Consider the following 27,133-nt stretch of genomic DNA (forward strand, 5'->3'; position numbering starts at 1 on the left):
AAATTTCAGTGTCTTCATAGTGCACCCCTTTACATGCTGTGTTCATTCTAGTCCTCTGAGAAGCAGATCCCAAGAAAGAAGTAGAAACACCACAGACAGATTTATGGGAAGAAATGCTAGGAAGGCTTAAGAGAAAGCCTTTAGACTGCAATGCAAACCTGACATCTATAAAAGGATAAGGAAAAGGAAGAAGAATCAGGTAGAGAGAGTCTCATACTTCAACAGAATTCTGAGAAAGCTTTGGTCAGATTGATGGGGGATTCTTATACTAAAGTTTTCCGTTACAGGAACCCTACATTCCACTAGAATTCAAACAATACCCCTGCTTTTTCAGTTACTAACAGGGAGCATGGCTTTAGTGCCCACGGAGTGATGGATACAGAGGGGGAGTGATGGATACAGAGGGGTAGTCCTGGGGCTGTCAGTAAAGAAGAGTCCCACAGCAAGAGATCTAAGTGGCACATTTCCATGGCCACCACACATGGTCTATGAAGCTTTTCTTGATGTGGCTCCTGTCTGCTTCCCTAAACTCACACTCTAGTATTCTCCTTTGTCTCACTACATTAGCCTTGCTGTTTTCCCCTGCACAACCCAGGATAATTCTGAGTTCAATTATTTTGCTCTTGCTGTTCCTTTTGCTTGGAAAACTGTCTCCAAAGCTTCACATAAGTTACATTTTCTTATCATTTAGGTCAATAATTCAGGGCATATGTTACTGTATGGCAGAGGTCTTTGTAGGATACTCCATTTAAATCAGCCAACCTGTAACCCTAACCTCAACAACAAATTATCTCACATCACCCGGTTTTATGTCTTTCATAACACTTACTATTCTCTGAAATTGTCTTATTGTGTTTATACACACCTCCCCAAATACTCTACACAGACACACACACACGCACGCACACAACACACACACACAGCTAACACAATAGAACATCCTTCATTATAGCAAGCACTCTGTTATCTTGTTTACCATGAAAATCCCTGGTTCCCAGAACATTGCCCAGTACCTAGGAGGTGTTCCATAAAATTGTGTTGAATGACTGAATGAATAAAGAAATGGATAAAAGTGGAGAATCAAACTGAGTGTATATCATATGTATATTCTGAAGTTTTATCAATGTTTAGAAATGCTCACAAATAAAGAATGTTGAATTACATTCTGATGAATATTAAGAAATTCATAGGTTTAATCCAAACTATTGAAATATGGAAAACATTGGAGATGTTTTCAAGAAAATATAATTTGTTTTGAAATTGTCTGTCTTTTCTAATTTTATGCAAGATTTGCTTCTCACTTGACTAGGTGGCAAGCACGGTATTAGATTTGTAAAGCTTCTTAGATAAGCTTTGCTTTAGAATTGCAAAATGTACATGTTTTATTCATATCTAGTGATCTGGTAGGGTGCAAATAACTGACATGAAACAACTATGCAGAGTTTAAGCTTGTAGGATCAGATCTCAATGGATTAGTAATGGTGTTAAATAAAGGATAAGGACAACATGAAGAAGTCAAAGTGCTTTAAAAGATAAACCATAGATGTCAATAAATCTAACACTTTTGATTAAATAATATTGATATGATATTCATCCTAGTTTGTGAAAATGAGCCATTATAATTTCAACTGAATTCTACAAAAAGAATGTGTCATCTGAATAATTTTTCCAAGTGTATTGTAAAAGGTTTTGCTAGAAATTGAAATGAAGATTAACTACTTTCATATTTTATCCTTATGTGTCCTTAAGTATTTTATTGCTAAAATATGTCTTGCCTATTAACTCAATGTACACAATGAACATCTCCGTGGAAATCTTCTCTCTGTACCTAACCTCTGATATGTTTTCTGAAGGATGAGGAAGATGGAGAGAATGCCCACCCATATAGAAACAGTGACCCTGTGATTGGGACCCACACAGAGAAGGTGTCCCTCAAAGCCAGTGACTCCATGGATAGTCTCTACAGTGGACAGAGCTCATCAAGTAAGGCTGATGAATCAGGGACAAGATCCTGGGTGTGAGGTCCGGGTTAAATCAATTAAAAAACAACAAGTTATATTAGCAACAAGGTTCCAGCTACTTGATAAAGAAATGGTAAAAATGTAAGATGTAAGATATATTAAATCTATATAGAGTTGCTAGTGTTTAAATAATACATAATATATTTGACACAGTTATATACTGTGTTAAAACTTTTAACACTGTAGTCAACGAGGCTCTTGGGGATATGCCTCAAAAAAGTCATATTAGGAGATTAAATATGCATCTTTAAAATAAAAATCCTTGTTGGAGGGAGCCAGCTTTATCTTGAGCCAAAATATTTAAAAATGACTTTAAGTATTCAGATAAATGAAATTTATTTTCTGTTCTGTTCTCTCTTTCTTTCTCCCTCCCTCTTCCCTGTGTCCCCATCTTTCTTTCTCCCCCCACCACTTTCCATTTTTTCTGAAGTACTCTGAAAAATGTAGCACATTTGCATCAATTTACTTTACCGACATTTACTTTTTAGATCTTAACCCAGCATGAACGAGTAAAGAGTGAAGCAATATGCAAATAATAAATGATAGGACTATCACCATTAGGTGACAAAACGGGATCCATAAGTAACCAACAAGGATTTTCTAATGAAGATCAATATTTTTTCTAAGAAGGAGATCATTCAGGATTTACTCACATTTCCAGCTACAATATTTGGATGAAACGATTGCTATTGCAGGGTGCCTTATGACTTTTTATATGTAGACTGTTATACATCTCTCTAATCTTTTCAGGGCTTTTAAACATTTTTACAAAGTTTATTTTCCATTTCCTTTTAAATCAACTGCTTCTGTTATTTGAAGATGTATGGCAAAGACCAGATGTTTCAAATATCCTGAGTTTTATTCCTATTTTCCTATTGGTTGTAGAATAGTTATTTTGTGACAAAAGCTAACACAGAAACATTTAAAGAATTTTTTTTGCATGTATGAAATTCAGATCTCATTAGTATTCATTTCTGCTGGAAGTTTTAAAACTCTATATTGTGATGCTGGATGTGGGGAGAATTTTATTAACTAGAATGGACTGTAAAAAGCCCTGGTCTGGAGTTGCCATGGAAGGCAGGGTGTGAAGAGATGGTGGTTCATTTTACGATTACCGTGTACCACTAAATTTGTGTGATTAGATGCAACTCATCTGTGTTTTACATCACTTCACATACAATATGGAACATCTTGAAGGAGCTTTACCTTATTTCCACAATGCATGGTAGTGAAACGTGGGCTATTCCCTCATTGAACAGAGTGATGAAAGGTTAGACTGAAGGAAGACATGAAGCGATGACTGAGTATGAGGGTGGGGGAGGAGAGTTACTTCCACTGGGAGCCATTCTTGTTTCCAGGGAGGTGACAAAATGCTCTCTTTTCTCTTTTTCCTGAAGTTTAAGATCAAAAATAAGAGGAGCAGACAACAAGGATTTGGAGCAGTTTTAAAGACCCAGTTTAGAAGTTTCAAACCACATGGTGGTGCAGACATTCAGACACACTTTCTCCTTCCCTTACACTCATACAACAAGCAAAAGTGCCACCTGTTATGTCAGAAATATTGCCTCAGAATGGCCTTTGGTACACAGTGGGAACTCTGGGGAAGAAGTCTTGTGATAAGTTGCAGGGAACTTTGCAATGTCATGCTTTTGGCAAGTGTCCAATACTTAGTACACTGTGTCCTGGATCAGAATATGGGGAATGAAGTGAGAGGGTACTTGGGTTGGTGGTAGAGGAGAGAGTGGCCAGATCATCAGGAAAAAGGTTAGAAATGGCTCAGAGGACAGACGTCACTGACTGAGAGCAACTGGGAGAGAGACACCAGGATGGGTCAATTAGAACCTCCTCCTGAGCCTGGCATCCAGTGGTCCAGCACGATCAATACTTAGTTGTGTCCAGATGATGGTCCAGAATGTTACAAGTCTTCAATGACAACTGTGAACTTCTGCTTTCATCAGGTGGCATAACAAGCTGTTCAGATGGTACGAGTAACCGGGACAGCTTTCGACTGGATGACGATGGCCCCTATTCAGGACCATTCTGCGGTCGTGCCAGAGTGCATACGGATTTCACACCAAGTCCCTATGACACTGACTCCCTCAAAATCAAGGTGAGAGGACATCATATCCCCCCTTCTGAATGGTTTGTCAAATGCTGATTTTATGATCTGTTTCAGCAAGTATAAGCAGTGGGAGAACAGAGTGTGAGTGCGTTCTTCCCAACAGTAGAAGTGGAAGCTCACTTACAGTGCTAAGAATTTGAATAAAATATGTGAGGTGGAGTCGGGGTGTCAGTCTGTTCAGGCTATTAGTGTAAGTTGTTGTTATGTAGATGATTCAGGTTCAGAGTCTATCAGGGAAGAAAGAATTCTCTCCATTTTCCTGAAAACCAAAGCCTCACAGTTGCTGAAGGTGCCCAACTCTGCCTGATACTTGCAGGAATAGAAATAATGAAGAGAGAGGGAGAAAAGGTGCAAATGTCAGGCAAGAGCCCAGCAGAGCAAAGGCCCTGGGAACCAGACGTGGCCGGGAAATTCCAGTACTTTTATTTTATTTTATTTCCATAGGTTATTGGGGAACAGGTGGTGTTTGGTTACATGAGTGAGTTCTTTAGTGGTTATTTGTGAGACTCTGGTGCACCCATCACCCAAGCAGTATACACTGTACTCTATTTGTAGTATTTTATCCCTCACCACCTTCTCATCCTTTCCCCAAGTCCCCAAAGTCCACTGGGTCATTCCTATGCCTTTTTGTCTTCATAGCTTAGCTCTTGCTTATGAGTGAGAACATATGATGTTGATTTTCCATTCCTAAGTTACTTTACATAGAATAATAGTGTCCAGTCCCATCTAGGTCACTGCGAATACTATTAATTCATTCCTTTTTATAGCTGAGTAATATTCCATCGTATATTTATACACCATGGTTTTCTTTTCTTTTCTTTTCTTTTCTTTTCTTTTCTTTTCTTTTTTGATGGAGTCTTGCTCTGTCACCTGGCTGGAGTGCAGTGGCGCTATCTTGGTTCACTGCAACCTCTGCCTCCTGGGTTGAAGGAATTCTCCTCCCTCAGCCTCCCGAGTAGCTGGAGGCCACCACAACCCAGCTAATTTTTGTATTTTTAGTAGAGATGGGGTTTCAGCATGTTGGCCAGGATGGTCTCAATCTCTTGACCTCGCGATCCACCCACCTCAGCCTCTCAAAATGCTGGGATTACAGGCATGAGTTATCACGCCCAGCCTATACCACAGTTTCTTTATCCACTCATTGATTGATGGGCATTTGGGTTGGTTCCACATTTTTGCAATTGCAAATTGTGCTGCCACAAACATGTGTGTGCAAGTATCTTTTTCGTATAATGACTTCTTTTCCTCTGCGTAGATACCTAGCAGTGGGATTGCTGAATCAAATGGTAGTTCTACTTTTAGTTATTTAAAGAATCTCCACACTGTTTTCCATAGTGGTTGTACTAGTTTACACTCCCACCAACAGTGTAGAAGTGTTCCCTTTTCACTACATCCACGCTAACATCTGCAATTTTTAAATTTTTTGATTATGGCCATTCTTGCAGGAGTAAGGTAGTATCACATTGTGGTTTTGATTTCCGTTTCCCTGATCATTATTAACGTTGAGCATTTTTTCATGTGTTTGTTGGCCATTTGTATATCTTCTTTTGAGACTTGTCTATTCATGTCCTCAGCCTACTTTTTGATGGGATTATTTGTTTTCTTGTTGATTTGAGTTCATTGTAGATTTTGGATATTAGTCCTTTGTCGGATGCATAGATTGTGAAAATTTTTTCCCACACTGTGGGTTGTCTGTTTGCTCTGCTGATTGTTTCTTTTACCATGCAAAAGCTCTTTGGTTTAATTAAGTCTCAGCAATTTATGTTTGTTTTTATTGCATTTGCTTTTGGGTCCTTGGCCATGAAATCCTTGCCTAAGCCAATGTCTAGAAAGGTTTTCCCAATGTTATCTTCTGGAATTTTTATAGTTTCGGATCTTAGATTTAAGTCCTTAATCCATCTTGAGTTGATTTTTGTGTAAGGTGAGAGTTGAGGATCCAGTTTCATTCTCCTACATGTGGCTAGCCAATTATCCCAGCACTATTTGTTGAAGAGGGTGTCCTTTCCCCACTTTATGTTTTGTTTGCTTTTAAAAGTCAGTTGGCTGTTAAGTATTTGGATTTATTTCTGGGTTCTCTTTTCTGTTCCATTTGTCTATGTGCCTATTTTTGTAGCAGTACCATACTGTTTTGGTGACTATAACCTATAGTATAGTTTGAAATTAGGTAATGTGATGCCTCCAGATTTGTTCTTTTTGCTCAAGCTTGCTTTGGCTATGCAGTCTCATTTTTAGTTCCATATGAATTTTAGAATTGTTTTTTCTAATTCTGTGAAGAACAATAGTAGTATTTTGATGGGAAGTCTGTTGAATTTGTGGATTGCTTTTGGCAGTATGGTCCTTTTCACAATAATGATTCTACCTATCCATGGGCATAGAACATGTTTCCATTTGTTTGTGCCATCTCTGATTTATTTCAGCCATGCTTTGTAGTTTTCTTTGTGAAGATCTTTCACCTCCTTAGTTAGGTATATTCCAAAGTTGTTTTTTTGTTTTGCTTTGTTTTGTTTTGCTTTTGCAGCTATTGTAAAAGGGATTGAATTATTGATTTGATTCTTAGCTTGATTGCTGTTGGAGTATAAAAGAGCTACTGATTTGTGTACATTAATTTTGTATCCAGAAACTTTGCTGAATTCTTTTATCAGTTCTAGGAGCTTCCTGGAAGAGTCTTCATGGTTTTCTAGGTAAATGATCATATCATCAGAAAACAGTGACAGTTTGACTTCCTCTTTAGTGATTTAGATGCCCTTTATTTCCTTCTCTTTTTTGATTGCTCTGGCTAGGACTTCCAGTACTGTGTTGAAGAGGAATGGTGAGAGTGGGCACCCTTATCTTGTTCCGGTTCTCAAAAGGAATGCTTTCACCTTGTTACCATTCAGTATTATGTTGACTGTGGGTTTGTCATAGATGGCTTTTATTATATTGAGGTATGTCGCTTGTATGCCTATTTTGCTGAGAGTTTTAATCATGAAGAAATGCTGGATTTTGTCTAATGCTTTTTCTGCACCTATTGAGATGGTCATGTGATTTTTGTTTTTAATTCTGTTCATGTGGTGTATCACATTTATTAATGTGTATATGTTAAACCATCCCAGCATCCCTGGTATTAAACTCACTTGATCATGGTGGATTATCTTTTTGATATGTTGCTGAATTCAGTTAGCTAGTATTTTGTTAAGACTTTTAGCATCTATGCTCATCAGCGATATTGGCCTGTAGTTTTCCTTTTTGGTTATCCTCTTTCCTGGTTTTGGTATTAGGGTGATACTGGCTTCATAGAATGATGTAGGGAGGGTTCCCTCTTTCTCTGTCTTGTGGGGTAGTGTCAATAGGATTGGTACCAATTTTTCTTTGGATGTCTGATAGAATTCTGCTCTGAATTGGTCTGGTCCTCAACTTTTTTTTTGTTAGTAATTTTTAAATTGCCATTTCAATGTCATTGGTTGTTATTGGTCTGTTCTGGGTATCTAATTTTTCCTGATAAGCTAGGAGGGTTGTATCTTTCCAGGAATTTATCCATGTTTTCTAGTTTATGCATGTAAAGGTCTTCATAGTAACCTTGAATGATCTTTTGTATTTCCGTAGTGTCAGTTGTAGTATCCCCTGTTTCATTTCTTATTGAGCTTATTTGAATTCTTACTAATGGTCTATTAATTTTGTTTATCTTTTCAAAAAACAGCTTTTGGTTTCATTTATCTTTTGTATTGTTTTTGTTTCAATTTTATTTAGTTCTGCTCTGATCTTGGTTATTTCCTTTCTTCTGCTGTGTTTGAGTTTGGTTTGTTCTTGTTTCTCTCTTTCCTTGAAGTGTCACCTTAGATTGTCCGTTTGGACTATTTCAGACTTTTTGATGTAGGTGTTTAGGGCTATGAGCTTTCCTGTTAGCACCACCTTTGCTGTGTCCCATAGGTTTTGGTAGGTCATGTCACTATTGTTGTTTGGTTCAAATAATTTTTTAATTTCCATCTTGATTTCATTTTTCACCCAAGGATCATGTATTTGTATGGTTTTGAAGGTTCTTTTTGGAGTTAATTTCCAGTTTTATTCCACTGTAGACTGAAAGACTGCTTGATAAATTTAAATTGTTTTATATTTATTGAGACTCATTTTATGGCCTATCATATGGTCTATCTTAGAGAAAGTTCCATATGTTGTTGAATACAATGTATATTCTGAGGTTGTTGGACAGAATGTTCTGTATATATCTGTTAAGTCTATTTGTTCCAGGGTATAATTTAAGTCCATTGTTTCTTTGTTGACTTTCTGTCTTGATCACCTGTCTAGTGCTGTCATTGGAGTATTGAAGTCCCCCACTATTATTATGTTGCTGTCTATCTCATTTCTTAGTCCTATTAGTAATTGTTTTTCAAATTTGGGAGCTCCAGTGTTAGGTGCATACATGTTTAGGATTGTGATATTTTCCTGCTAGACAAGGCCTTTTTATCATTGTATAATGTCCCTCTTTGTCTTTTTTAACTTCTGTTGCTTTAAAGTTTGTTTTGTCTGATATGACAATAGCTATTCCTGCTCACTTTTGGTGTCCATTTGCATGAAATGTCTTTTTCCACCCCTGAACCTTAAGTTTGTGTGAGTCCTTATGTGTTAGATGAGTCTCTTGAAGGCAGCAGATAGTTGGTTTGTAAAATCTTATCCATTCTGCAATTCTGTAACTTCCAAGTGGATAATTTAGGCTATTTAATTCAATGTTAGTATTGAGATGTGAGGTACTATTCCATGCATCATGCTATTTGTTGCCTGCATACATTTTATGTGTGTGGGTGTGCATTTTAAATTGTACTTTTGTTTTATAGGTCCTGTGAGATTTATGCTGCAGAGAGGTTCTGTTTTGATGTGTTTCTGGGATTTGTTTGAAGATTTAGAGCTCCTTTTAGTGGTTTGGTAGTGACGAATTCTTTCAACATTTGTTTGTCTGAAAAAGACTGTATCTTTCCTTCATATATGAAGTTTGATATCACTGGATACAAAATTCTTAGCTAATAATTGTTTTGTTTGAGGAGGCTGAAGATAGGGTCCCAATCCCTTCTAGTTTGTTGGGTTTCTGCTGAGAAATCTGCTGTTAATCTGATAGGTTTTCCTTTATGGGTTACCTGAGCCTTTGTCTCATTGCTCTTAAGATTCTTTCCTTTGTCTCAACTTTAGATAATCTGATGACAATGTGCCTAGGCAATAATCCTTTTGCAATGAATTTCCTAGGTGCTCTTCGTGTTTCTTGTATTTGGATGTCTAGATCTCTAGCAAGACCAGGGAAGTTTTCCTTGATTATTCCTTCAAATATGTTTTCCCAACTTTTAGATTTCTCTTCTTCCTCAGGAACACTGATTATTCTTATGTTTGGTCATTTAATATAATCCCAGACTTCTTGGAGGCTTTGTTCACATTTTCTTATTCTTTTTTCTTTGTCTTTGTTGGTTTGGATTAATTCAAAGACCTTGCCTTCGAGCTCTGAATTTCTTTCTTCTACTTATTCAATTCTATTGCTGGAACTTTCCAGAACATTTTGCATTTCTATGAGTATGTCCATTGTTTCCTGAAGTTTTGATTGTTTTTTATTTATGCTATCTATCCTTGAATATTTCTCCCTTCACTTCTTGTATCATTTTTTGGATTTCCTTACATTGCGCTTCACCTTTCTCTGGTGCCTTCTGGTTAGTTTAATAACTAACCTCCTGAATTCTTTTTAAGGCCAATCAGGGATTTCTTCTTGGTTTGGGTCCATTGCTGGTGAGCTAGTGTGACTTTTTGATGGTATTAAAGAACCTTGTTTTGTCATGTTATCAGAGTTGGTGTTCTGGTTCCTTCTCATTTGGGTAGGCACTGTCAGAGGGAAGGTCTAGGGCTGAAGGCTGTTGTTCAGATTCTTTTGTCCCACAGGGTGTTCCCTTGATGTAGTACTCTCCCCCTTTTCCTATGGATGAGGCTTCCTGAGAGAGATCTGTAATGGTTGTTACCTCTCTTCTACATCTAGCCACCCAACAAGTCTACCAGGCTCTAGACTGGTACTAGGGGTTGTCTGCACAGAGTCTTGTGATGTTAACTGTCTGTGGGCCTCTCAGCTGTGGATACCAGCACAGTATTTGGGTTGTCTCCTGTTTACTGAAGGAGGAATCCACTTCCTTCAGGGGGTCTGTGAGTCCTCCCAGGTTTCCTGATTTATTTCTGCAATCGTTCTGAAGCAAAAATTCATGATGTGAGTGTCCACACACTCCTCTGTCTGCTCGAATTGGAGCTGCAACCTGGTCCTGCCTCCCGTCTGCCATGATGCCCTGGAAATGTCTAGCACTTTTAAAGTTGGTTGCTATGAGTAACCAGAGACCTTTCTCCCAGTGATATTCCCTCCTGAATCCCCTCTTCTTATCCTCTGTATTCATTTTCTATTGCTGTGTAACACATTACCTCAAACTCAGAGGCATGAAACAAAACAAATGTATTGTTAGCTCAGTTTCTATAGGTCATAATTGTGGGCATGGCTCTGTTGAATTCTAAGCAAGCTGTGATCTCACTGGAGGCTCAGGGTTCTCTTCTGAGTTCACTGGCTGTTGGCAAAATTCAGTTCCTTATGGTTGTAGGACCAGGGACCTCCTTTTCTTGCTGGATGTCAACTGGAGGCCATTCTCAGGCTCTAGATTCCACCAGCCAGAGCCCTCTCTACAATACAGCAGTTTGCTCTTTCAGGACGAGCAGGAAAAAGCTCACTCAGGCTTTAATCTTTATTTTAAGGGATCCTACCTGATTTGTCAGACCCACCAAGATAATCTCCCTTTCAGTTAATTCAAAATCAAATAATTCAGTACCCTAATTGGATCTGCAAAGTCCCTCCTATCATATAAGGGTAACATAATTATGAGTGTGAAATCCATCATTTTCATAATCCTGCACACACTCAAGGAGAGGGGTCGGTTACAATGGCACAAACAAAAGGTTTTGTGCTAAAAGAATTCATAGATGTGAAATTATTCCTTTCTAATATCACAAAGTGCTAAAAGTCAAAGGACATAAAGTATGAATGTTCTATATTGTTAACACTAAACCAATGTTAACTAATAATTATGATATATTATGGAGTATTTATATTATTACTTAACATTTAAAGTCTTCACCCCTTCTCTTGATCCCTTCCATGCTATTAAATCAGAGTAAGCTCAACTGGAGAATAAAAAATGCACTATTCCCCATAGTAAGCTCCTTAGTTATGTATATGGAATGATCTGATGTCTAAGTTCAAGTCTTGGGGAAAGGATACCCATAACCTAGTAACCATTGTGGGAGAGAGCAGTAGAAGGAAATAAACACAACACAGTTTGACTCAGGATAACCTTTCAACTTCCCTACAATACCGTGCCAGGGTACCACTGCTGCTGCTGCCTGAGGTGAGTTTTGGTGGAGCACTTATAGGACACAATAGGAATTCCCAGTTACCCATGAAAATTGAAATACTATTATTTCCATCAAGGGTCTTAACCAAAATGAAATTGAGTCTCTGCTTGATGACCTGTGGGCTTTCCTGGAATGTGCAGGTATATGCCTGTAAAGGATAAAGTTTCAAATTTACAAGTTTCAAGGATAATAGGAAGGATGCAGTAAAGGGTTTCCATGCCTAACAACTTTCTAGAGCTTCAGGAGAACTTCTCAGTCTCCCTAGCTGATACCATCCAGCCTATGATTTGATTCCCTTTTGTTAAAGGCAGAAGGACCTAGTCTAACAGTTCACAAGACTAAACAGACAGATGATCACAAGGTAGACCAGATATTTCAGTCATGGTGAATTGCACCATTACAAATAAAATTTGTTTTTTAGATGGAAGAACACACATTCCCAGAGTAGCAAGAAAAAAGTATTTTTAGTAGCAGGCTTGATGCTTTGTTTGAGGGTAGACACTTAAAAGGGGCTAAAATATTAGAATCTATAAAGTCCTCTCTGAGGCAGAAAGTTTTAAGTCTCAAAAGAGGAACAATAACTCTTGAACATAGACATCATATTTGCATAGAAATAAATTTTCTTTACAAAGACACATCCCCATGAGGTTTTCTACCCTTGCCAATAACTGGCAGCCTATAGTTAATTATGGTCTTAGATGTGAGTAAAGAAAAACACCAATTGATTTGTCCATACTAATATGATTCATACTTCAATCTAAACTTTGCTGTGAGCTCAATCTAAGTGCTGTCTCTTCTTAATAAGAGGAGAGCATGAATACCTTAAAAGGAATTAAGTAGCATAATTTATCCTTAGTGTACACGTACTTTTATGTGAATTCTGCAAAATTTCTTTATTTTAGATGGATGAAATTCTTGAAATGGGTTTATTTCATACTGTAGATAAATTTTTCAGATGCACTAGAAATACATAGAGTAACAGACTTCTCTTTCATCTCCTTCCCCAGCTGGGGAGCACTTCCAGGAATGATAACTTGAGCTTTGTTACATATATATTACTTTGACAGTATAAATAAAAAGAGCATCATTTTTTAGTTCAGATAACTTGGACTTGAGTTCTGGTTCTGCCATTAACTTCCTGCAAGCTCTTCGGAAGTCATTTAATATCTCTGTTCCTTTTTCTGTAATATTTAAATTAATAATGATGATACTCCCTTTATGTATCTAAGAACTGTGTTGTCAGCAAAAATAACTTAGAGTAGGCAAAAGTATTTTGTAAATTACACTGCGCTCTCCAGTTATAAGTTGATAAATTGGTACAATAACAGAAACAGAAACATGTCATCAAACTATGTGAGAGCTTTTTGTCAAGAATGTTGAAGTTTTCTTCATTGTAACTAGTACATAACTTCTTTGAATTTTTTTTAAGATGGGATCTCACTGTGTTGCCCAGGCTGGAGTGCAGTGACATGATTATAGCTCACTGTAGCCTTGAACTCCTCCCACCTCAGTCTACAGATACATGCTACCATGCCAGGCTAATTAAAAGAAAAAAAAGCTGTGGAGATGGGATCTCACTTTGTCACCCAGGCTAGTCTCAAACTCCTGGCCTCAAGCAATCCTCCCGCCTTGGCCTCCCAAAGTGCTGGGATTATAAGCATGACCCAGCATGCCACCAGCCTGAACTTTTGAAAGAAGTGAATGTTTAGATTTGTTTCTGTTATATCTGAACCACTTTAGCATAATGTCTTCATTATCCTAGTTTTCTATGATTTCATTCTTTCTACCAGTTTTTATAGCATCATAGTTCTCTGAAACTTAATGTTTATGGATTTTTTTGTCCTTAGAAAGGAGACATCATAGACATTATCTGCAAAACACCGATGGGGATGTGGACGGGAATGTTGAACAATAAAGTGGGAAACTTCAAATTCATTTATGTGGATGTCATCTCAGAAGAGGAAGTAGCCCCCAAGAAAATAAAGGCAAACCGAAGGAGTAACAATGAAAAATCCAAGACTCTGCAGGAGTTCCTAGAGAGGATTCATCTTCAGGTGAGCAAATCTATGTCCTATTTGCTTTTGGCGGCATGTAAGTGGACAAATTGAAGGGAGTGGATCAGTATTTGTGTTGCGTTGCTTAAAAATACAAGACTTAGAAGCAAAGGAAAGCCTGTTTTCCTAGATCTCTTATTTCTCTTTTATGACATTTTTTTATGCAAGGACAAGTCTTGATCTAATATCCCTTGGACTATACCTTAATAGTATTTAGCAGTGACAATAGAGATGAACGTTGAGAAAATGCAATGAACAATGAAAAATATCTAGGAGAATAAAAGGCCCTAATAAAATGTCTAAATGAGAATGGTAAAGAGAATGTAAGAAATAAAGTAAGTCTAAAAAAGTGAAAGGAAAAATGAAAAGGGAAATGTATTTTCTACAAAGCAGAGGTCAAAATCAAGTTGAGAGAAGATAACTGAATGTAATTATTTTTTTAAAAATTTGAGGAAAACAGTGATCATCAAACCCCATAATGATTGTGTTAAGGAAACTGTGTTGTCTGTATTTATAACCCAATTATTATTTTCTTGTTATATTACCAAATATCTTTTGAAATATCTACCTTGTTAAATGGTGTGTACATACAATACATCTAGTATCAATCAATTTACAGTTTTGCAATCCATTTCTAAAATTAACTCAGAAGTACTTTGATAGTTTTCAAAATTCATCAAGACAATAATCAATTACACTTTTCTTAATTGTTTTTTTCTGAATTATCTAGTTATGTTCCTGTCTGTACACACAGTATCTAAGCCTTCCTATATTACTATTGGTGCACCTCAAATGAGATATTCCTATGAGAATGTATGGGTTAGCGCCTTGCCTCTGCATCTTGTTTGTTCTGTGACCTGTGAGAAAACCAAGGTCTAAGAGACTGAAATGGCTTCCCCAAGAACCCGCAGTTAAATGGTTATATGTCAGAACAGGAATTTGTGTTTCTTTATTATAATTCAGTGCTAAGAATATACTTTTCTAAAGAAAGAATTGTCACTCTTCTTGCTTTTCATCCTTTTTTTTTTTTTTTTTTTAATTCAGTTCTAAGAATATTCTTTTCTAAAAAAAAAATTGTTCCTCTTTTTTCTTTTTTTCCTTTTTTTTTTTTTTTGTTAAAAAGGGCTAGTCATAAGTTCTTCCTGATTACTTAAAACTTTTAGACTTCCTCTTATTCTATTTTAGTAATTAAAATAAGGATATTGAAATTAGATCAAGTAAAATGGGGGAGGAATCTGAGGAAGTTGAAAAAGCACTCAACTTCATTTAATATTTTTATTTTGTTTGAGAGGATAGAAATTTCAAAATAACATACAGACTTTGAAATTAGAAACTTACGAATTTTAAACTAATATATATTGATTCAAATGATGAACAAAATACACATGCTGAGAAAACAATTCTTGCCCCAACTACAGTGCTTCTATGCTTAGTAAAAGTTTTCAATTAAATAGAAAGTCTAGAATTCCTTTGGTTTACATAATGCCTTTCAACCAAAATGCTACACCCACTTTTTTGTACAGAATTACATCTGTTTCACACTCATTTTTTAACCTACCCCAAGAACATTTTGAGAGCAGATGCTTTTGCAATCACGAAAACAAGAAGAGATGTAGATTCTGAAATATTACTGTAGCATGCTACTCTGCTAGAGGCATTTTATTGACAGACTTAAAGTAATGCTAGTTCTGCCAATTCTGTTAGTTGAGAAGTGAAAAATTTCCAAATGGGATGCATGATCCAACTATTGAATTGATCCATGATTTGGAATTGTATAGCTTAAGGTAATTATTTCCTCTTTACATTTGGCCTTCCAAAAGGCAAGAATTATACAACACAATCATTGAAGAGCCCTGGAGTTCATATGTCAAAAACTAATACAAGTGAAGTTAAGCGAAAGTTGTATTGGCACCTTTGGTTCCTATATGCATCTCTATAATCTAAAGAGAACTACAAATAAAATATTTGAATCTAATTTGCATTATATTTTTTGTCCCACAGGAATATACCTCAACACTTTTGCTCAATGGTTATGAGACTCTAGAAGATTTAAAGGATATAAAAGAGAGTCACCTCATTGAATTAAATATTGAAAACCCAGATGACAGAAGAAGGTTACTATCAGCTGCTGAAAACTTCCTCGAAGAAGAAAGTAAGTGTGCACATCTACTCTTCTCCCCAGCTGATAATCACAGCTTAGTGTAAATAGTATAATCATGAGAAACAAAGCCCCCATTTTATTTACTGAGATCATGAAAGCATGCTTTCCCATAAAATAAGTGTTTCCATGTAAGTTTGAAAACAATAACTATGGTCAAATATATAATTAGGAAAAGGAACGTATTTCCTTATTGGACTCAAGAAATGAAAGGACTTTTCTGGGTACCTCATTTCCATTCTGCAAAGGTATTAATTTACATGCAAGTGGATGCCTGCATTCCCAAAGACTGAGGGAGACACTAGTATTTAGTAACAACATAAGCCATTAGTGAGAAATGTCACACATGGCTTCTGTAAAACAGCACAGAGCATGGCTTTAAGATAATGATGAAACCCCGTCTCTACTAAAAAATACAAAAAACTAGCCAGGCGAGGTGGCGGGTGCCTGTAGTCCCAGCTACTCGGGAGGCTGAGGCAGGAGAATGGCTTAAACCCTGGAGGCGGAGCTTGCAGTGAGCTGAGATCCTGCCACTGCACTCCAGCCCAGGCGACAGAGCGAGACTCCGTCTCAAAAAAAAAAAAAAATGAGACTTCATGCCACACGGAAAATTCATTTCATCACCACATAGTCACATCTTGTACATGTTTATAGTACTCTTTCAAAATGTTATAATAGCTTGCAAAAATATTCCGCACTCACTTTTATTGTATGAGATGGTTCTCTGTATTTGTAAGTATTAACTGAAGATGAAATAATCATGGAGATTTGCAGAATACTATCTACACCAACCAGGCTTGTAAAGATAGAATAACTTTTATTTTTTATAATTATCCATCCAGATTGCCTTTCCTGCCAAATCTGGTCAGGTCCCCAAACACTGAGCTTAGGGTGTGCCAAACTCCGCAAGGAGTACTTTGTGAGCAACCAAATGGGGAAAGTCTAACTTTAAAGATAAAAAGGAACTTAGATTATCAAATCCAGCCTTCTCTATCAAAAAATACTACTACTAGAAATAATTATTAGTATTAATATTATTAGTTTTTGAGATGGTGTCTAAATCCGCTGTCCAGGTTGGAGTGCAGTGGCACGATCTCGGCTCATTACAACCTCTGCCTCCAGGGTTCAAGCGATTCTCATGCTTCAGCCTCCAAGTAGCTGAGATTATAGGCATGCCACCACACCCGGCTAATTTTTTGTATTTTTAGTGGAGATGGGGTTTCACCATATTGGCCAGCCTGGTCTCGAACTTTTGACCTCAAGTGATCCTCCCACCTCGGCCTCCCAAAGTGCTGGGATTACAAGCATGAGCCACCACAACCAGCAGTAAAAATAATACTAGAAATTATTAACTACATTTTTTAAAACATGTGTGCTCTGAGCAAGACTCTGGGCCAGGGTCTTTCCTGATTATTCTCTTGAGTACTTACCCCAGTTCTTTGACTTAGATAGTACCGCCCTCATTTTTATGATGAGAAAATGAGACAGTAAGTAACTTGTCTAAAAACACTCCCTTAGTGAAGTGTAGAGTTGGGATTACAACCCAGTGTATGTGCTGCTATGTTATACTTTCTAACACTACAAGTAACAGCCAAATGGAGAGTGAGGAGGGAGGAAAGCGTTATTTAGGGACCAGGCCTCCTGATTGTCCTTTTGTGGGCTATTCTATACTGTCTCTCATAAATCCCACAAAATTGAGGCAGAGCACATGTTTCCTATACACTGGCTTTTTATCTAGTGGAAAGTAGTTTACTTTTTAAGAAATTGTTTTTTACTTTATTCTTATCATCCTTTTCCAAGAGCTTTCACAGACATAACTAATTTGACATCAGCAGGACTGATTTCATCATCAGGCCTAGGTTATTACATGCTTTCTTTGAAGTGTGGGGCTGGGAGACGGAAAAGAGAGGGAGATGTGGTCACAGAGGCGGACAAAGTTCAAACTTCAGAAAGTAGCCAATTTAATCAATATTTCAAGTCAAGACAAAACTGATCAGTATAAACAGATATAGTAAGTTCTTTCAGGTAAAGGAGTCAGTTTCCTTCACATCTTGTCATTTCAAGACATGGATCCTCACTAAACAATGTTTGGCTTAGAAATAGAATCTATAGAGTTTTATTATGGACAACGTCCAGTGTCATCGCCAATATTCTCCAAAATGATTTGGTCATGAAGTACGGGGAGGAGAAGAGTATTTTTTGAACAGTTGTAAATAATTGCTTTTCTTCCGTAATATCACACATCTAGGTATTTTACCCAATTTACAGATGAGGAATAAATTGGGAGATGAATTTCAAAGAAGTCAAACAGCTAGATGAGTGCAAAGATGGAGATTTAATCAAAGGGAGTCTACTATAAACTCCACCACATGTGCAAATTGGCCAATAGGAAAGCAATGAATATTTGAAAATTGAAGTTTTCTGCTACTTCACCAATTGTCTCAAGGGCTTTAGTTCAGTTTTCTATATCAGAAAGTGAAAGACAAGAGGCTACCATGGCTGCCTGTCAACAGGATTTGTGGAGAGAAGGGGCTGGGAACCTGGGCAAGCAGCACTTTCAGCAATGACCAGTGTCCCCAGGGACCCACAGAGGGAAGATGGGTTCAGTGCCAAAGGCTTGCATACCCTTAATTTTTTCATTCCACCTCACTCATCACCTGTCTCCTTTCTATGCTAACAAAAGAACAATTATTCATAGACAGTAAAATTATTTATAGAGCTGGTGTAATTAAAAAAAAAAGAAACACCTGACGCAAAATTCTTCCGTTGCAAGATGAGAAGATGAAAATCCAGTAGCTAAGTGGCTTTTTCAAGCTCACAAATCTATAATTCAGTCTCTTATATCTATTAGAAACATGTTCTGCCATATCCTGGTCTCTGAAAACAAAACATAGCATTAAATGGTTTTTGATATTTGATATATATTTGATATAGAAAGGACATGTCCCAGAAATTATTCCCCTGCATAAAACTTTAGAAAATGATACTTGAAGGTCACTAGAAGTTGATTACTTAATGACAGCCCGTAAGGTACAAACATACACACAGCCAAATTCTGGGAGATGAAAAATGGAAAAAAAAAAATACAGATTCAACCAGTGCTTCTTGTCAACACACTACCCTGAGATTTTTTCTTATTTTAATCTTATGGTTTAGAGTAGTATTAGAATATACATGTCAAAAAGATGCATATTGCATGTTAGGCTATTCTGACTGAAAGCTATTTATCTTATATGAAACTGCTTTGCTCAAGAAATAAAGAATGACTTCCATTTGTTGAGAAGATGGTGAGTTCTGATGATTTGGCACCATGCTGGCTGCATGCTTATTTTTATCTATTTTCTACTCTGTGAATCATATCTCCTACAACCATGCTAAAGATTAAACGCACAACCTTCCTGTACCTTGAATGATAAAGACCTTGAGTATATGGTTATATAAAACTGAGACAGTTAAAAACAAATGCATGTCACGTTAAAGGTTAAAAGTAGTTTGCTTTTTTTTTTTTTTAAGAGTAGAGCATGTAAATTTTCTAAGATATTATGGATGCATTTTATTTTGATCATTGAATGATGTCAGTTTGAGGAATCGCAATAAATTCCTAGTTTGCTGTTTCATTGTTTGTTAGATTGAGAACATAAAAGGATCTGCTTTGCTAATCATTCAATATAAAAGTTGAGCAAAATGGCCACATATCATGAGGATAAGAGCTAAAATTTTGAGATAATGTAGAAAAGACGACAAGTCCTATGTGAGACTTGAATATATCTAGAGAGACCAAGAGGATGGGGTACAAAACATGGGGAGAAAAACAGACTTCTAAGATTTAAAGCAAACATTTTTCCTTTTCTCTTCTTAGCCCAAGATAGACAGCATTGTACCCACTTTGACCTTGAAAATGTAAACTGGATTATACTTTTTTTTTTTTTGTATTATACTTTAAGTTCTGGGATACATGTGCAGAACGTGGAGGCTTGTTACACAGGTATACACATGCCATGATGGTTTGCTGCACCCATCAACCCTTCATCTACATTAGGTATTTCTCCTAATGCTATCCTTCTCCTAGCCCCCCAGCCCCTGACAAGCCATGGTGTGTGATGTTCCCCTCCTTGTGTCCATATGTTCTCATTGTTCAACTCCCACTTATGAGTGAGAACATGTGGTGTCTGGTTTTCTGTTCCTGTGTTAGTTTACTGAGAATGATGGTTTCCAGCTTCATCCATGACCCTGCAAAGGACATGAACTCTTCCTTTTTAATGGCTGCATAGTATTCCATGGTGTATATGTGCCAGATTTTCTTTATTCAGTCTGTCATTCATGGGCATTTGGGTTGGTACCAAATATTTGCTATTGTGAACAGTGCTGCAATAAACATACGTGTGCATGTGTCTTTATAGTAGAACAATTTATAATCCTTTGGGTATATACCCAGTCATGGAATTGCTGGATCAAATGGTATTTCTGGTGCTAGATCCCTGAGGAATCGCCACACTGTCTTCCACAATGGTTGAAGTAATTTACACTCCCACTAAGAGTGTAAAAGCGTTCCTACTTCTCCACATCCTCTCCAGCATTTGTTATTTCCTGACTTTTTAATGATCACCATACTAACCGGTGAGATGGTATCTAGGTCACTGTTTGGCAGGAAGTAAAGATGCTTCTCCAACAAGCTGATGAAAGGGCTGGCATGTGGTGTTAGCACTGATCACAGGATTACCTCTGGAGGAGGGTAACCACCCTGGGGTTCTGCAGTCCCAGCAAGACCAGCATAGGTATTTGCAACTTGCTCCTGTGTTGCATTAGAACTGAGAGGAATTAGGTCATCTGTTCCCTCAACTGGGAATCTAGATAAGGTTATAAGGAGAAGAAAAACTGGGGTAAGATGCAGCTCTTGAAGGGACGAGAGAGCAGGATCTGTTTATTTTGTGCATATTTGAGTTTTTCTATTTGTCTTCTGAATTTAAAAATGTTTCATTTACTTTGGGAGTACATATTCTCAAATAGAAAAAAGAACAGAGAATGTGTGAGAGAGAGAGTGTGTGTGTGTGTGTGTATGTGTGTTGTTGTTGTTGTTCCATAAACACAATCTTCAAGGCCCCTTTGCCTTACTCTGAAGTGCCTCTTTAGAATAATAAGATGGTTTACTGTTGTTTATAGTAAACATCTTCTCTTTATTCTGCACTTGTTCCTCATTTTTCACACTTAGAAGCACTTCGATGTGTCTTAAAATTGTGTCTATGAGAATGTGTACTATTGTCCTTGGGGAAAATGGGAGATGGAAATACCTTGTTTGCTCTAGATGACAGGGATAATTAAATTTAAAATTGAAAAAAAAAGTAACAGAATAAGCAAACTTTACAGAATCTATATAAAATGCATTTGAGGTACCTGCAAACTCTGGTTGCAGTGCCAAATGAGGAGGAAGGGGAAAGGGTGGGTTGTGTGCCAGAACTTTGATACCAGCTGTGGTCACAGCAGCCCCTCATTGCTCAAGCATCCCCAGTTGTGCCTTCCTGCCTGCCTGCCTGCCTGCCCAAATCGATGCAGGGCAAATGGCGGGCCACAGCCAGGAGCCTGGAACACGAGCTGTCAGCAGGGGAGATTTGTAGTCATGCCAAGCAGCAGTCCAGCAGTTGGCCTAACAGAGTGCCAGCATAGCCTGGTGCCCTAGCCCCTGACATGTGTACCTGGCGTTTCCAACCCACTTGCCATATGATTTGCATCTAGATTCAATAAATATACAGCTTTGAAGAAAAGTTATGCTACCTGTCCACAGAAAGTAGAGAAAGCATGCAGGCATTTTACTTGCATGTATTTAATATCTATAGTCATAGTTGTTCGCCCTCATGCAATTTAATTTCTTCAGATTTCTTTTTAATTTTACTTCTAAACTTTCATTTATGATGGATGCCGTATTCTATATCACACAAAAAAACTACAAAATAAAGCGTAAGGATTCTCACTTTTCTACCAGAAAATTTCCAATGAAAAGTGTTCACAGATTTTTCACTTTAGTCACATAAGGACCTCTCTAATGCCCGCACATATAGAGCACTCCTCTCTAATGCCCGTATGTATAGAGCACTCCTATACCTGTGTTTATATTGCATTGTGATTGTATACTACACATAGCATTGTAATGATTACCCTGGCCAAACAAGACCCAATCTTCTATTACCATGTGCTTTCCCCAAGCCCCTAGTCCTGTGATTTGCATTAGTGGATAGTTAACAAATGCATGTAAAATGGGTAAATGATGAATGAGGAGGTCAAAAGATCCCCAAATAGTAAGTCAGTCTTCTATTATTATAAAGATAAAGTTGCCTGCAATCCCACCTCACACATACAAGTATTTGTAATAAGCAGATCGGTATTCGGGTACGTTATCAAGATTTAGTTTATGAATATGCTAAGCATGCATGTGTGCATTCATGTGTGCAAGAGTGTAAATAAGTACATTTTCGAAAGGTGATAATGTAAAACACAATCAAAGTTTAAAATATGCACACTTTTGTATCCAGAAATTCCAGTTCTAAGTATTGGTTCTACTAAATTCAAGATACAACCGCATAAAAATACTAGCTAAAAATCTAGTAGTTTTGGGTAAAACTAAAACAATAGGGACTTCCATCAATAATTAACCTGTTGAATAAATTAAGATATACCCAAACAATAAAGTAGTTTTGAAGGTGTTATGTTAGGAAAATGATATAGCATGCTGTTTACTGATTAAAGTTTTTCAAAAACATGTTAAATGTGAAAGCAAATTGTAGACCAATAATATGTAGAGTAATCCTATTTTTGTCAAAAGTAATAATTTTAGACATAATGAAATTAGATTAGTTTTTTACCATATCTATATAGGGAAGGCAAAATTTTATCTCTACCCTCTTAGGCTTTTTACAACAGCTGAAAATTAAATTGACATAAGACAGACCAACAGGAGAAAAATCACACAAATTTATTTAACACAAATTTCATGTGGCAAGGGAGCTGTCATAGGAAATGAAGACCCAAAGATGTAGTTAGAGTTGAACACTTGTATACTGAAGTAGAAAAAGAGTAACAAGTTGTGAAAATGTGACAAGTTACAGAAGCTTGAAATAGGCTAGCTAATTGGGTGGAGTGGTAGAAAGATAAGGGCTTGTCTAACATTGCTTGTTTGTACAGATTTCCCTCCGCCTCAACTTCCTGTCCCCGAGGATAGGAACGATACTTTCCTTCTGGTAGAGGGAAAGTGGCTTTCACATGGAAATGTCATCTGCCTTTAAGTAGCAGAAGGAAAGTCAGACTGGGCATGGTGGCTCATGCCTGTAATCCCAAAACTCTGGGAGGCTGAGGCAGAAGGATTGCTTGAGCCCAAGAGTTCAAGACCAGCCTGGGCAACCTAGCCAGACCCTATTTCTCTCTCTCTTAAAAAAAGAAAAAAAAAAAGGAAAGTCAGAGTGATATTCTTGCACCTGCTTTCTTCAAGTGTCTTCAACTCAAAATAGTCAATATGCCAGAGCAGCATATTTTGGGGTAATGTGTTCTTAACTCCTTCATCAAGTAAATGGGTTTAATTAACCTGTAAGAAATACGAACTTGACCTTCCAAGGCCCCTAATTAAATAATGTGTGACAGTTATAAACATTATTTGGTCATTACCAAAATAGTCAGTACAATATGACAACTTTAACTGAGGAGGATAAATATTTCCTGGGACCAAAGGCCTCCATAGGGTGTGTGGTTGGGGAGAGGGGCAGTCTAATGAGACTGACCAGGTAGGTGCTGAGTTACCATGATCTTGAGTGAGTATGCCTCTGCCCCTGCTGAAGTACCTAGCACAGTGGAAGTGGAGATTGCCCTGGCTGAGAGCAAAAAGATCTATTTCCAGGTACACATCTCGTTAGAAGCTAGGCTCCAAAAACAGGCAAGAGCAGGGGAAGTCATTTCAACTCCATATCCTCTCATGGCCTCAGGGGAACAGAAGCAACGGGTTATTTTCCGATGAATGGAATCCTATTTTTCATTTATTGTTGTGTTTCCAAAAGGTGAGTTAGTATTCAAGTGAAATGAACACCAGATAGTCACTGTTACTAGGAGAATTAAAGTGTTCAGGTAACTTAAGAATGTGCTTTAGATGAAATAAAAAATAGTGGAGAGAAATGCCATGTTGTCCACTAAATTTTCCTCCATGGATAATGCTGCCTCTGGACAAATAAATATAGCCATAGTTACCTGAACAGTAGCTGGGTTTTCATTTGAGTGACTCCAGTGAGGTTAAAACATGAGGTTGAGGTTTTGAGTCATCCTGAGATGTGTGTTCCTGGGTTTTCCCTCTTTGGAGATGGCCCCAGGATAGAGAAAAACAGGATGATGATTGATGGAGCTTAGAGGTATTCTCATTTAAATTTTAACAAAATTCCTGTTTTGCTTTTCTTTAGTTCTAATTTTCTTTAATTCATCTAAATATCATAGTGTTTATTAAAAAATTATTTATTGAGAAATTCCTTTAGCCAGGAATTTTCCTATGCCTTCAAGTTTGCATAATTTTATAGTACTTGGCCCAAAGAAAGAGAGGCTTCAAAGCTAAGGCAAGCAAAATGGTAAAGACAAAGTCGGGATGATTTGGGCAAAGAAATCTGGGAAAGTCAAGCAAAATTAGTTTTCCTAAAAGTTGAATCTTTAACTTTTTAAAATGTAAAGGTGGGGCAGATTTCTCTTCTTTATTAATTTTTTCCCAGAATAAGGATCCAGTTTTATTTCCTTAAAACTATCTTCACTTTTAGTATAATTGAGACTGCCTTTCTTAATTAATTAAATGTCACAACTCCAATATAATTATTTTGTGAATAATTATATTAGCTGTCTTCTGTTTTCATCACCATGCCACCCTTTTTTTTTCAACATTGATGCCTATCTTAAAATGTTTTTTCATGGGCTTTATACAATTCTGTAACAATTTTGGTAGGAAATAAATTATTTTAATATGCAAATTAGCTCTTCATGATAAAATATTTCCTAGATAATTTTTTAATATTATCATTTTATTTTTATTACATAGAGTACAGAATTATACAGCTTTCTGGAGTTCCTATTATGCCTGCTGTCAACCGGCAGCAATAAGAAAGACCCTTTTTCAAATTATTTAATAATTCTTCAGTGTATTCTAATTTAGATATGTACGGCCTTTAAGATATTTACAAATCATTTGGGGGCTTTATTTAAAATTATACCATTTTAATTCTTTCATTAAAAAGCAATGTGGATGACCTTAGAAATAGAGGGGAAATTAACAAATTTGAACACGTTTGTTTGTAAATTGTATGCATATGTATGTTTTTATATAATTTTAATAATAGAATGCATGAATTATGTATACTTTTTTAAACCTAGCGTATTATCCGAAACGTTTTAGTATAAAAAGATGCCCTGAAACATCTTATGGGAAGTCCATAATTTTGTAGGCAAACCTGTTTCTTATTCCAATGTGTTACTTGCCTGGTTAGCCCAGATGATTGAACCATGGGACAAAACTGATGAAGGTTATGGTTTCAATTTCTGGGTAGACCAGTTAGCTTTACTCTGTTTCATGGCCACATGAAGGGACTAAATGACTTAGAAAGAAAATGTGGATGCATTAGTATGAACTCATCTCCTCTGCAGGAAAGAAACACCCATAGCACAAGACCTAGGTTTGCGCCAATCCCTGTCATTAGTGTCAGGATGAAAAGAAACAAGAAGAGGAAAATCTCGATCCTCCAAATACAAAAGTGAATGCGATATAGCTTTCATCTCCGTAATATAACATAATGACCTGCCTTTTTATAGTTACAATTGAGGGGTTCCAGCTGATCACCTGCCTGAAATTATTGCAAGCCTGGTGGGAAGCATCTGAGGAGGCACAGTCATGTTTTCACTTCGCTAGGAAATCATTTAGCAAATTACTGCTGTTCTGTAAATTACTGTGCTGCATAACTTTCATACTGAGAAACTATTTTCTTTTTCCATAAAAATTGCGGATGAAAGGTTTCTACAATAAATGACCTGTGCTTAAAACAAAACTATTCCTAGAATTTAGAGAATGTGATATAGCATTTCTCATGTGGAAATAAAACAAACACATTCTTATTACTAATATTACACAATGACATATTCTCTGGTAAAGTCAGTTTTAATTTATTTACTTTGTTCCCCATTGAGGTGAATGCACAGAGGCTTCTGGGGTGAAATAACAAGCTAAATACTTTTTTTTTTTTTTAAAGGCGAAGAACTAATTTTGGAAATTATAGTTCTTAAAGACTCTGTTTCATATCCTGAAGAGAGTCCCACAATTGGTAATCAGCCTAAATAGAACAGAGTATTGGAACAAACAGTTTTCATTATGCCAAATCTTGTTTAGGATATCAATGTGAAGGAAAGTAGATCAGTTCTTTTAATTTTGCACTGAGGTAATATTGGCCCAAATATAATCTGGGGAAATGTGGCCTTATCCCCACAATCATTATGACTAAGAGGTTCACACTCCAAATAGGATGATCACTGCTGATGTGGCAGAATGCATACAAAAAGACTCATTCCTCTGGCCTTTTCTAGAAACACTTGGATAATGGAACACAGAGCTGGCTCATTTCATTTCAGTGGCAATAAGATAGAAAAGCAGAGGCAGGATAGAAAGCAATTCTTCAGAGAATGAGATCCCATTTTAGTGCTGCCTTTTCATAAAAAAAAAAGGGGGGGGGGCTTAGAAAGAAGAATGAATGACTGATACTCAGAAAGACTAGTGAATAATAAGTAAACCCTCCTAAACTTAAAGATTGTTATGAATAATGAACACAAAATGCTTCCATGGTAGCTAAAATTTAAAAATAACAATCACGATAGGTGCATATTAAAATTGTCATCTTATACCTAGAACTAGTTATAATATCACTAGACAAATACCTGATATTTGAATCTATAGTTAAATGAAGTTGTGGGGCAAATGTGAAGATTCAGAAGAATGGCATGAATATGGTTTCACTGTTGCAAATACAAGCCCTAAGGAAAAGGTTAAAAGAACTGTTATGACTCATTCTGAAGATGAGTAGACTAAGAAGCAATTTTTATGATTTTCTTCCAGCCTTTCTCAACCAGTCTTCTTCGTCGAAACTACAGAACTTAGAACATATTTTAAGTAACACTTTTCAATTTCTCCCATGGATGGTGCATAACTAGTACCATTCTATAAGTATTAAAGAGAAGTTAATTCATTATTACAAGGGTAACTTACAGCACAATTCTCATTTGTAATGAAAGTTGATGGCAATCAGACACACAGTGGATCGCAAACTAATGTTAGCAAAACATATGGAAACTAGAAAACGCATTTTAAAGCAAGATATATATATATATATATAAA

General features: G+C 36.8%; 1 protein-coding gene across 1 annotated transcript in view; it reads left to right on the forward strand.

The window, feature by feature from the left end:
* Nucleotides 1-27,133, forward strand: part of SAMSN1 (SAM domain, SH3 domain and nuclear localization signals 1) — a 64,124-nt gene that overhangs the window by 32,723 nt on the left and 4,268 nt on the right. The window contains exons 4-7 of the mRNA XM_017852417.1: nucleotides 1,854-1,983; nucleotides 3,980-4,131; nucleotides 13,383-13,589; nucleotides 15,591-15,741. Coding sequence (XP_017707906.1) covers nucleotides 1,854-1,983; nucleotides 3,980-4,131; nucleotides 13,383-13,589; nucleotides 15,591-15,741 — 640 coding nt within the window. The remainder of the gene's footprint in view (nucleotides 1-1,853; nucleotides 1,984-3,979; nucleotides 4,132-13,382; nucleotides 13,590-15,590; nucleotides 15,742-27,133) is intronic.

This window comes from Rhinopithecus bieti, unplaced genomic scaffold (genome assembly GCF_001698545.2).
Source record: "Rhinopithecus bieti isolate Rb0 unplaced genomic scaffold, ASM169854v2 scaffold_34373, whole genome shotgun sequence".
Classification (NCBI taxonomy): domain Eukaryota; kingdom Metazoa; phylum Chordata; class Mammalia; order Primates; family Cercopithecidae; genus Rhinopithecus; species Rhinopithecus bieti.